Source organism: Paroedura picta, chromosome 4 (genome assembly GCF_049243985.1).
Source record: "Paroedura picta isolate Pp20150507F chromosome 4, Ppicta_v3.0, whole genome shotgun sequence".
Lineage (NCBI taxonomy): Eukaryota > Metazoa > Chordata > Lepidosauria > Squamata > Gekkonidae > Paroedura > Paroedura picta.
This window is the reverse complement of record NC_135372.1, coordinates 93,956,913-93,968,947: the sequence shown is the minus strand read 5'-3', so window position 1 is coordinate 93,968,947 and position 12,035 is coordinate 93,956,913. Positions and strand designations below refer to the sequence as shown.

General features: G+C 48.7%; 1 protein-coding gene and 1 long non-coding RNA gene across 5 annotated transcripts in view; one reads left to right on the top strand and one right to left on the bottom strand.

Moving 5' to 3' along the window:
- Positions 1-12,035, bottom strand: part of LOC143835897 (uncharacterized) — a 107,037-nt gene that overhangs the window by 83,489 nt on the left and 11,513 nt on the right. The gene's annotated exons all lie outside the window — the stretch shown is intronic.
- Positions 4,136-8,119, top strand: LOC143835893 (uncharacterized). Its single transcript, XM_077334309.1, has 4 exons — positions 4,136-6,056; positions 6,606-6,689; positions 6,869-6,952; positions 7,232-8,119. Exons 1-4 carry the CDS (start codon positions 5,435-5,437, stop codon positions 7,759-7,761), a joined length of 1,320 nt encoding a protein of 439 aa, XP_077190424.1. The 5' UTR covers positions 4,136-5,434; the 3' UTR covers positions 7,762-8,119.

The window sequence follows — 12,035 nt, the reverse complement described above, 5'->3', positions numbered from 1 at the left end:
CGAAGGTAATCACTTCCCTTTGCAAAGCACAGCAGGATGTCCTGTAACTGTCTGTGCCTGCAGGCCTCACTACTTGCTGAGCTAGGGATTCCAAGATTGATCCAGACCAGCAAAGCCACTGCCAACTGCTCCTAGGCAGTAGAAAGGTTGGATTTCCTCACTAATGGTTATAGCAGTAATTGTTACGTCTTGAATTAGTATCCACGGTTGTTCAGTGGTTGTGTATGCATTAACGGCTGTCCAGTCGCTTCTGACTTATGATGACCCTATGAATGAATGGCCTCCTAAACATCCTATTGTTAACAATATTGCAAACCGAGAGCTGCAGCTTCCTTCACTGAGTCCATCCATCTCCTGTTGGGTCTTCCTCTTTTCCTGCTGCCTTCCACTTTCCCCAGCATTATTGTCTTTTCCAGTGACTCTTGTCTTCTCGTAATATGACCCAAGTATGATAGCTTTGGTTTGGTCATTTTAGCTTCTAGGGAGACTTCAGACTTAATCTAGAACCCACTTATTTGTCATTTTGGAGGTCCATGGCATCTGTAAAACTCTCTCCCAGCACCACAGTTCAAATTAATCATCTTTCGTCCTGTTAAACCCCCCCCCCCCTCATTCCATTGATGGCTCTCTCATAGTACTTAAAGCTTGCTTATAAAATCTTAAATAAATAAATAAATAAATAAATAATGCATTTGTTTCTAGTTACAAGGGAGGACTGCAGGAGGCATGGCAGGAATGCAACACCTAGGAGGGGGCAGTCCTGGGATGACAAATGCTACATTGTACATCTTCCTGGGAAGAGGGAAAATAATCCACAAGGGAACAGGCAGGAAAAAGTAATAAGTTCCATGGACACCTGGGGAATGAGGGCCATTTTGAGTGATTTCATATGGGGAGGAGCTCACACTCCTGGACTCCATTTTGAAGACAGTTATTTCCACATGGGGGCTAACAAATGGCCAGCAACCTGGACAAAAACACAAGATAACAGACATAGGACAGAAAGCTGTAAGAGTCAAGATCCTACCCTACAATAACAGCCGTCAGGATATGTTTGGCCAAAGGACAAAGGATTGCAGGAATGCACCATTACTTTGGAACCTAGCTCAACTGTTGCTGTGCAGGGTATGTGTGTGATATTGTCTTTTAAATTAATTATTACTTTAAATACTGGAAGATTTTTTCTCTGTGACTACAAAGCTGCACTCCAACACATTACTAAAAGGGTGCTAGGGTTGAGCAATAGATCACTAAATCCCTAGGACTCAGCAAGTGTGGCCAGCCTTTCCTGTGAAGGCTAGTCAGAGAGAAAACAGGTGATACACTCATGTGGCAGAGACTGTAAATTGTAATGCTAGTAAATTGTAATTCTCTAAGCCTGGAGACAAGGAGGTTGAGAGGGGACATTATAGTCCTCTTTAAGTATTTGAAAGGTTGTCACTTGGAGGAGGGCAGGATGCTGTTCTCATTGGCTGCAGAGGAAAGAAGGTGCAGTAATGGGTTTAAACTACAAGTACAACGATATAGGTTAGATATCAGGAAAAAAAATTTCACAGTCAGAGTAGTTCAGCAGTGGAATAGGCTGCCTAAGGAGGTGGTGAGCTCCCCCTCACTGGCAGTCTTCAAGCAAAGGTTGGATGCACACTTTTCTTGGATGCTTTAGGATGGTTAGGGCTAATCCTGCGTTGAGCAGGCGGTTGGACTAGATGGCCTGTATGGCCCCTTCCAACTCTATGATTCTATGATTCTAGGAGTGCACTGTCAGCCCTCTTAATGGGAAATGCTCTAACTGACCAGCTGGTGGCAGTGTGGAGATCCAGAGATAAGTGAGGAAGCCCTCCCAGGGTTGGTTGTTCTCAGATTTCTGTACTGCTGGGCAGGGCCTGGGGTGACTGATGAGAGTCATCACTTCCCGCAAGACCCAAAATGGAATGGCAGTTATGGGTCAGCAGCGCATTCTGTGAAAAGAACTAAAAACAAATGGAAAACCAAGTGCAACCAAGGGATTGGGGAGGGGGTGGGGCTTGCCAAACATAAACTTGTCTATGCAGGATACATGGAATTCACCTTGTCAGAATAATGCATCAGTCCTGCTCAAATCACAGGAAGTGGTAAAGAAAAAAAAGCAAGATTTACATTTCAGGGCAGAAGAAATCCCTAGAGAAAACATTTCTATGTGAAACCAGTTTCTGTTCTTCTACTGCTTTTCCCAGCTTCCTTGGGCTGTCTGTATGCCTTTGGCCTTTGCAGTGTAATTTTGTCCTGACATGAATTGACCAGAATCAACGGGATCCAGGACCAATGGGCTGAAATTGATTCAAAAGAATTTTCGGCTAAACATCCAGAAGTTCCTGCCAGTTAGAGCAGTTCATCAGTGGGACAGGCTTCCTCGGAAAGTGGTGTTTTTTCCTTCTTTGGAAATTTTAAAGCAGAGGCTAGATAGCCATGAGCCCCTGCCAGCATGCATGGGCTACAGTTACCATGAACTGTCAGGGACTCGTGTTAACTGTAGTCCATGGACTTCTGGAGAGCCCAGTTTGGCCATGCCTAGTCGAGATGATGGCATGCAATTAGTTCTTGTATGGTGGATTAAACTGGAAAAGCAAATGCCCGGCTTTAATGGCCAAACATGGTTGCAGCCTTGAATTCACTAGTAGGTCCCTCAGAGCACTGCTATATTGCAGAAGTAACTGATGTAAAATAATCACCTATATTCTTCAACAAAAGACATGTCAACAAGGGGATCATTGATCCAGCTGCCTAGAGAAAAGAAATGATACACTGCTCTGTTACAGGGTGGGCAGATGGAAAATTGATGAAATTTGAGCAAGGCTCACCAATTTTGATGGTGGGGCCTCAACCTCATAGCTACCACCAAGGGACAAGCTTATAATGATGGAGAACTCATGTTTGCTGTCACCATTTAAAAGTGATTTTAAAATGCTGTGAGGCCCAGTCCTGATGACGCCTGAAGCAAGCAACTCCCAGTTTTACAGGTCACCTCCAGGAGACAGAGACTGGTCCCCTGGGGGGAAATGGCTGCTTTGGAGGGTAGACTCTGTGGCATTGTACTCCATCGTCTCTCCCTGACCCAAATCCTGCCCGCTACAGATTCTACCCCCAAAGTCTCCAGATATATCTCAACTCAGAGCTGGCAGCCCTATACTGCACAGAACCATTTCTCCCTGTGCTATGCTCTTAGTATACATTGCACAGTATGAGAAAGACATGCATACACACATGGCATTGTCCATAGTGTCTAATACTGCTATAGATGCAGTAGCAGAGGGGCATGGATGTGGTCCTTGCCCATATGCAAAAGCCCCAAGCACTGTCTCTGTCCAATAGCCTGGTCTGATGCCAAATTGACATGGATCTTTTAAATGAGCCATCCAGTACATCCTGTGGTTGATTTGTCACTGTCCTTTCTGTTTTCTGGCTGGGGAAGGGCAGGTATAAACCCGCTGATATGCTGAGAATCTCCAGATCCATTTGGTAAATTCGAAATGTACCAATTTGAGCTTGGATGTGTATCATTTCCTGGCAAGAAACCAGAGAGGGCTTGATGAGAGTTTTCACTGGACAAGGCACAGCAGGCTGTATATCTCTTGACATTTCCCCATGATTAGCAGCAGAAAAATAAATTATGTAGCTAAGAAATTTGAGCCCACTTACATAATTGTATATAATGGAATTCTACTTTAGTTGGTGCTCATTTTGGGCCAAGCTGGTATAAAACTTGAATTCTCAAGTGCCCTGGCTATAGTTCACAATCTTCAGCCTCAAATATAAGAAACACAAGAAAAGTCCTATTAGATCAGACCAGTGGTCCATCTAGTCCAGCATCCTGTCTATCACGGGGCCAACCATTCCTCTGGAGGTCCAACAACAGAGCACAGAGGCTGAGTCCTCCTTCAGAGGCTGACTTCCTCTGAATGTGGAGCTTCCCTTTAGTTACCATGTCTAGTAGCCAATGACACCTGTCCTTTTTGAATGTATCAACCTCCTCCCGCCCTTTTCAAGCTGTCTATGCCTGTGGCCATCATCATGTCCTCTGGCAGTGAAATACACAGGGGCATTTCCCACGGCTTAAAAATAGCACAATGGTTGCTGATTGAAAACGCTACTAATTTGCCATAACGCACGACGTCGTTAACGATCTGCAACAATCCTGAAACCGACCCGCCAAAAGCGCTTCGTTGTAGCGCTTTTAGGGGAATCCAGAAAACTGGATTCACCCTCCGGATAGCGATACACTCCTGCAACCAATCTGCAACAGTAGCGCTAAAGACCTGTGCGTTACCATTGTTGCGGGTTCTTCAAAGTCCCTCCTCCCGAGCCTGTCCTCCAAACTTCCGGCGAACTGTTCGCCATTTTTTTTTTCTCCGAGCGAGCGGGGATCTACGAGGCAACGGGACAGCGACTGGCTTTCAAGCACGATTACTTTCGGAAATTCTGCCCGGACACCACAAGAGTTTTTCACAAGCACAGTGGCACACACCGTCACGTTCCCAAAATTTGCCCAAAGCTTAAAACCCCGTCTACCATCGGCCAGTCCTAGCGGAGTCAACGTACAGGGAGCATTTTAAAAAATTTTCCTCTGAGCGTGCCAACGAACATTCGCCGCTCGCAGTCTCCTGCTTAGCTTAGAGGGGTTCAATAGACATGATTCGTGGTGATATCATGAGGGGCGGCTTATGTGTAGTGGGTCTTTGTGTGGTTCCCGGTGCGTGCTTGTGCTTGGGTGCGGACAACCCCTTCCATTGGCGGCTAGACCTCCGGCAAGCGGAGTTGCCGTCCCCCGTTCATTTTAAAAAATTTTCCTCTGAGCGTGCCAACGAACGGTCGCCGCTCGCAGTCTCCTGCTTAGCTTACAGGGGTTCAATAGACATGATTCGAGGTGATATCATGAGGGGCGGCTTATGTGTAGTGGGTCTTTGTGTGGTTCCCGGTGCGTGCTTGTGCTTGGGTGCGGACAACCCCTTCCATTGGCAGCTATACCTCCGGCAAGCGGAGTCGCCGTCCCCCGTTCATTTTAAAAAACATTCCTCTGAGCGTGCCAACGAACGTACGCCAGTAACATGTCATGTTTGGTTGATTTATGCTGTGGCTGGTGAATATTATTGGGGAACTGCCGAGTACTGCCGCACTTGCTCTCGGTTGAACACCGGCATGCGTTTGTGTAATGGCGGACATTTTCCTAAAATGGCTCCCGCTGCATGTTCAAACTGCTCTTCTCTCGTGTAAACGAATCAGCGCATGCGTTAAGTCAAACAACAAGGGCGCCAATCTGGCCATTAGGAGCAGATCCTGTTCCCGCGCGAGGAGTTTTGAACGTGACATGTGACCTAATGTGGCCAATGCGCGTGTCCCCTACTGCCCTCTACCAATCAGGAGCCGGCTAGTCCCTTTGTCTTTGTGTGCGGGAAGGTATATGATCCGTTGCACCCTGCACCTTCCACCACCATTTTGCTCAGCTACTAGCGAAAGCAACATGGAATCGTCTTCTCAAGCCTCGTCCGTCCCTGCAACCGGCCGTGGCCCAACTTGGAGGGACGCGGAGATCAGGGACCTGATCGGGATTTTCTCGGAGGAGAAAATCCAGGACGCGTTCCAGTCCTCCCACAGGAATAGGGAGGTATTCGAACAAGTGGCCATTAAGATGCGCGCCCTGGGCCACAACAGGACCGGCCTTGAATGCCGGTCGAAGACCAAGACAATGAGGGCAGAGTATATGCGTGCCGTGAACCATAATAAGGGTTCCGGCAACGAGAAGGTTACCTGCCCCTACTTCGAGGAGCAGCGCCAGCTGTACGGAGACGGGGAAGGATCCGGCAGGCCGAAGCGCGTCGGCCGGAGCCTTAAGGTGGTTCGGAAGCCGGCTGCCCCGGTCGAGGAACCACCCGCTGAGGAGGATCCCGGCGAGGGCACCTCGTCCAGCTTTCGCCCTCCACCCCCCGTCCAGCAACGAGCCGCGGAATCGGTAACGCTGGACCTCATCGCCATCGTTCCTGGGGAGCCAGAGGAGGCTCCTGAGCAAACGCCCCTTGCCTCCGGTAAGTGATTTTCTTTTTATTTTATATTTCCTTTTGAGCAAATGTGTGTTCTGACGTTTGGGCATCGTTTTCTCGTCAGTTCGTTGCAACGCATAAGATGGTAGGCTGCTTGCTGTGTTTACTATTTGAAACGGTTTTAATTTTATAATTTAATTTTAATTTTTAAAAGATTTTAAAAGATGGTAGGCTGTGGAGTGCTTGCTGTGTTTACTATTTGAAACGGTTTTAATTTTATAATTTAATTTTAATTTTTAAAAGATTTTAAAAGATGGTAGGCTGTGGAGTGCTTGCTGTGTTTACTATTTGAAACGGTTTTGATTTCATCATTTAATTTTAATTTTTAAAAGATTTTAAAAGATGGTTGGCTGTGGAGTGCTTGATGTGGTTAGTATTTGAAACGGTCATGTTTAACCAACAGCCCCAAAATATTTGCTGCATGCCTCGCCCATAGGCCTTCTGCAGTACTTTGGCTCACTACTTTGGGAGCTTGCTTTGTGGTTCATGGTGTATGCTTGCTCATTTTTCACTATTTTCTGCTCTTGTCCACAGAGACACAGTTGCCAGGGACGGGGCCCCTCGAGTCTCCAGCAGCACCTGACGTGGATAGTGATTCGGGGGCATCAACTAACATTGGTAAGTATTAGTTAAAATAGGGGGGGGGGCTGTTTTAACTGCTTTGTGCTTTTCTGTTTGTGCAGGGCAGCAGCACTGCTAAGAGAAAGAAGAGAGTCCCTCTGCGTTGCTGGTGTAGGCTTTGAAGCTGGCTTTGCCACCCTTTGGTCCTAGATCTGTTTTTTTTCCTTTTTTTGCAGATTTCATACCCGGAACACAGGAGGAGGAACAGCCTGGGGTGCTTGGACCTCCTGCCCGGCGCAGGCGGATACAGATTCAAGATGGTGAGCGTGCATGACCTGTTCCTTTCGAGCCATAGCTGCAGGACAATGTCGCTAGGCACTAACCATGTGCTCCCTTTTAATTGTTGAGAGTCCTGCTGTGAAAGTAGGCAAAAGTAAAAGCACACCATGGGCAAACAAACAATAGCCATGTGCTCGCCGGGGATTGTTTAAATTCTTGGCAGGAAAACACGGGGACAAAAAAGAACACCATGTCCACCATGGTGTGTTTTGACTTTATTGATGTTACTAACAGTTTTGTTTCTCATTTTTTGCCAACAGAGGTTCTTTCAGATGAGGAGGAGGAACCACCCCTGGCTCCAGGCAGCCCACCACCTAGAGGTGCGCTCCCAGCAGAGGAGAGGCTTACGAGGGAACGCGGCAGGCTGAGGCGCGTCTCCGTCTTGACAAGCGTGGGAGAGAGGCTCCTTGAGCACTGCTATGAGGAGTCACGGCGTGCCGCTGCCGCTGACCAAGCCATGCTCACACTCATTGCCCAGGAGGGGAGAAAATTGAGGGCAGTCCTTAGAGAGACAAACCAAATCCTACGCGAAGGCGTGGAGGAGGTGCGACTGATAAGGAGACTCATGGAGAGGGCTGTAGTGGTCATGGAAAGGGCCTACCCTCCACAAATCGCCCCCGCCCCCCCACCACCACCCCCACCACCACCCCCACCACCACCCACACCAACACCACCACTTCCAGCACCCACCCCACCGACTCCCTCTCAGAATGCCTCCACCCAAACACGAAGGAGGACTATTCTCGGAAAGAGAAAAATAAAACCAGCAGACAAGTACTCCCCCTCCTAGTTTTGCCCACTTTTTCTATTTCATGTTATCTGTGTTTTGTTGTTTGTTGAATAAAGTTTATATTTTTGACTCTGTCTCTGTGTACCCTACTGTAGAATCTGCAAGGCCGAAAGCGGCCTCTCTAGTGATTGTCTATATTGTGGTACTGCTGTGTGGGTTGGAGGTTGGAGGGGTGTTAGTTCAAGGAGTTTTAGGAGTGTGGTGTGGGGTTAAATATGTGCGAGTTTAAGAAGTCACACTGGAGTCTTGTTATAAAATTTGCAATAACATTTTATTTTAAAAAACATTTTAACAGGGGAAAAACATTAGGGAATGAAACTTGGAGCCCCACCAGCACCACCACCCCCCACCCCCCTGGAAAACCTATTTTTTTTAACAAAAGTATACATTTAACAGGGGAAAAACATTAGGGAATGAAACTTGGAGCCCCCCCCCCCCAACCCCTACCCCAAAACACAAACAGGAAACAAAACTCAGGTCCCACTGCTCCCCTGCCCAGCCCCTTCCATCTCCCTCACTCTCCTGCTCAACCTTCCCACGGACCCCCGGACTTTGCGGCGGAAGAGGTCCTCATCCTCCTTCTTCTTAACTGTGTGGGGAGGGAGAAAAAGTACACATTAGTGCCACACATATTTTCAAATTTCTTTAGTTTACATGCATACACTTTTAAGTGGCCTTAGCCACAGTGTGAGAAGAGTTGGGCAGTGGGGAACATAACCTACGTTCTTCCGCCTCCCTCTGTTGCCTTTGCTGCTCAATCTCCCCTTTCAGCTCTGCCACTTGAGCCTCCAGGGAAGTAACTCTGGCCTCCATCGCACGCAGCCTTGCCTCCACAGTTTCAGCTATAGGAATCAAACAAAGAATTTGATCACACTCCAAAAGGAAGCATCACATCAGGCTCCCATATGGCTCCATGGGGGTACACACACATGGGTCTCCCTCACAGACATAAAACTCTCACCTGCAGCCTGTCCCGAGGTGAAAGGTCCCTCTTCCTCCCCCTCCTCACGCTCAGGTGCTGTTGCCAGCTTGGATGGTGATTGTGTGGCTGGGCAAAGAAAAAGACAAATCATAATTAAAAGCACACAAAACAGAGATGAAACACAGCTGGTGGACACACCACAGTTAGAGTCTAAGCGCATAACCAAAGTGGTTCTACAGTACTGGCTGGCTAAGTCTGAGGGGGTTGACAGCATCTAAATACTTTCTCGAATTTCATTGGGGACAGTAGGGGAAAGAGGCAGCTAGTCATTCCATGCATGTTTAAGGGTAAAACACCAAAGTGGTTCTACAGTACTGGAGGGCTAAGTCAGAGGGGGTTGACAGCATCTAAATACTTTCTCGAATTTCATTGGGGACAGTAGGGGAAAGAGGCAGCTAGTCATTCCATGCATGTTTAAGGGCAAAACACAACGAGGGCAGCACTCACCCATATGCCTCCTCATGTCCAGGGGGGGCTTCCCAGCCTTCTCCCATATTTTTACCATCTGGTCGTGGAAGACCGTCCTCCCACTTGGCTGCGGGATCCCCCCCCACTGTTCCAGACTGTTTAGGAAGTCCAGCTTAAGGCGCTTGAATTTTGTCCGGACCTGCTCCCAGGTCCGGACGTAGCCCCTCTCCCTCAGCTTTGAAGCCAACACCAGGTAAGCACCCTTGGTGTGGCAGTGGGTGCTGGCCATAAGGCGGCCAACACTTTTCGATTGGAGCACAAGCTCCAGAAGTGCCTCAGCCTCGGCGCGCTGCCAGAAGGAGCCCTTCCGTGGCTTCGGCATCTTCGGAATGACGGTTAGGGAACGAACGTGCGTTGCTCCGATAGACCACCCCGTTTTTTAAATGTATCAAAGCTGCCCACCAATAAAATTATTCATTGGAACATAAGTGGATTGATCCTCCGGTTTGACAGGGGTCGCCAATACTTCCTGGCTACCCGCCTCCCCGAACTTTCCCCATTCAGCGCTTCCGTATTGTGTTTGTCAATTTCAGTTGGGAGTTAGCATTTAGGGCTGTCAAAGTGCTTTTGGACCAGAGAATCCCCGTTTTTTTGCTGGCAAAGTACACAAACCGCACAAGACAAGGTTAAACAAATAACACAAAACTTTATTCACCAACAAGAGAGTGGGAAAAACAATTAAACACGCCTCCTGTTTCTGTAGATGTGGGTGGCTATGGCGTCCCGAACCTTGCACCCCTCTGCATAGATTCTTCTTCTCCTTGCTTCAGGGATGTCTTGTGTGTCCTCAAGGACAACAGGATCAGGTTCATCCACAGGGAAGGGGATGTTATGTCCCTTGTCCTCGCATATGTTGTGCAAAATGACACACGCGATGATCAGCGGAGTCACATTGTCTATATGCACGTGTAGTCGGGACATCAGGCAACGGAACCGGGACTTCAAACGTCCAAAGGCACGCTCCACTACATTCCTTGCCCGGGAGTGAGTGAGGTTGTAGTGGCTATGCACGTCTGTCCTTGGCCGCTTGTAGGGAGTCATGAGCCAGCGTCGTATTGGGTAGGCTCCGTCCCCGAGCACCAACGGCGGCACACGCACGCCCTCAATGGTGGCGGTGGGGTTTCCTGGAACAAAGACCCCTTCGTCCATGGCTTTCCTGAGGTTGGATTCCCTGAAAACAAGGGCATCATGCCTCCTGCCACTCCACCCCACCTCGGCATCGATAAACCGGCCGGAGAAGTCCACTGTTCCTTGCAGGAGAACAGAGCAAAAGTCCTTCCTGTTCCCGTACTCTTTTATGCTTCCCCCGGGGGCACGGATAGGGATGTGGCTTCCATCGACGGCCGCAAAACAATGCGGGAATCCAAGCCTGGCAAACCCGTCCATACTCTGGAATAAGGGAAAGAAAAGAATATAAGCCATTGCATGTCAGCGTGGGGTGTATCGCGTCTTCGTTGCTGACCTGTCAAACAAGAAAAAAAATTTAAAGGGCAAAGGGGATAGAATGACACTCACCGCTCCAAGCCGGTCTCCGAGGCACACGACTTTGCTGAACAATTCCGCCTCCATGGCTAGGCAGAACTCCTTAAGGATATCGCCAACCGTAGTGACTCCGAGTCCGAATTGCTGGGCTACTGTCCGGAAGTACTGAGGGGTGGCCAAGTACCACAATGCGGCAGCCACCCTTTTTTCAACTGGAACGGGGCGCCGCATGCCAGTGACTTGCCTCTCCATGCGTCCACGTAGAGCCTCCACGAGTTCAAAAAATGTCCCCCTCGACATCCTGAAGTTGGCAATCCAGTGGTCATCATCCCAGCGAGTCCACACAAAATTCTCCCACCAGTCAGAGGATCGTTCGTCCACCCAGAACTGTCTGGGGAACCGGACCTCTGCCAGAGCTTGCCAGCGTTTCTTGGCCGCCATGGTTACCCTTACAGAACGTCTTCTGCTGCTGGTCAGCGTTCCGGGCACCCGTTCTCGGTACTCCGCGATAGCAGACGTCCGACGCGACAAGGCGGTATTCATGCGCTGGAGCACCGCGAGCATGTGAGCCAGCAATTGAAAAATAAGCCTCTCCATTGCAACGTTGACCTGTGCTGCGGGCAGTAGGCTACGCAAACAAAAGAGTGAGGCCGACCGCGTGTCTGCCCAGGTGCATATAAGCAGGTAACCTGTGGGCGTGTACTGTGGGCGGGGATTAACCAATCAAACATGTCAATGCATCTGGTTCCTAGAAAACAATAGAAAACACGTTCCAAGGGCGCCAATGATCGGACGATAACGCGTTGCTACGGGGTTTCCTGGGTTTTTAAAAAAAAAAGGGAACCCCGACAAGTTCGGCTTTAGGGTCGAGGTCAAAGGTGTGCCTGCAGTTTGATTGACGGGCACGGGAGGCCAGAAGCGCTAAAAAGGGACCTCCTTTGTAGCGATAAGACGGAGAACCGGAAGCCTGTGGGTTACGAAAGTGGCGAGAAGTGAAAGTGCCAAATTCCGCAAAAACCGCAGCTGTGCGTTACGGGCACGGCTAGTTACATTTCGCTACTTGAAGTAGCGCTTTCACAAACGGCAACCAAATAGCAACTTTGAGCTCTGTGCGAAATGGCCCACATTTTAATCATTCAATGTGCAAAGAAGTATCTCCCTTAATCAGTCCTGAATCTACTGCCCATCAGTTTCATTGGATGCCCTTGAGTTCTAGCATTTTGGGAGATGGAGAAAAAATTTGCTTTGTTCACCACTCTTTCTGCCCATGCATAAATCTCTATTGTGTCCCCTCTTAGTCATCTCTTTTCTAAACGGAAAAATCCCAGACTCTTCAACCTTC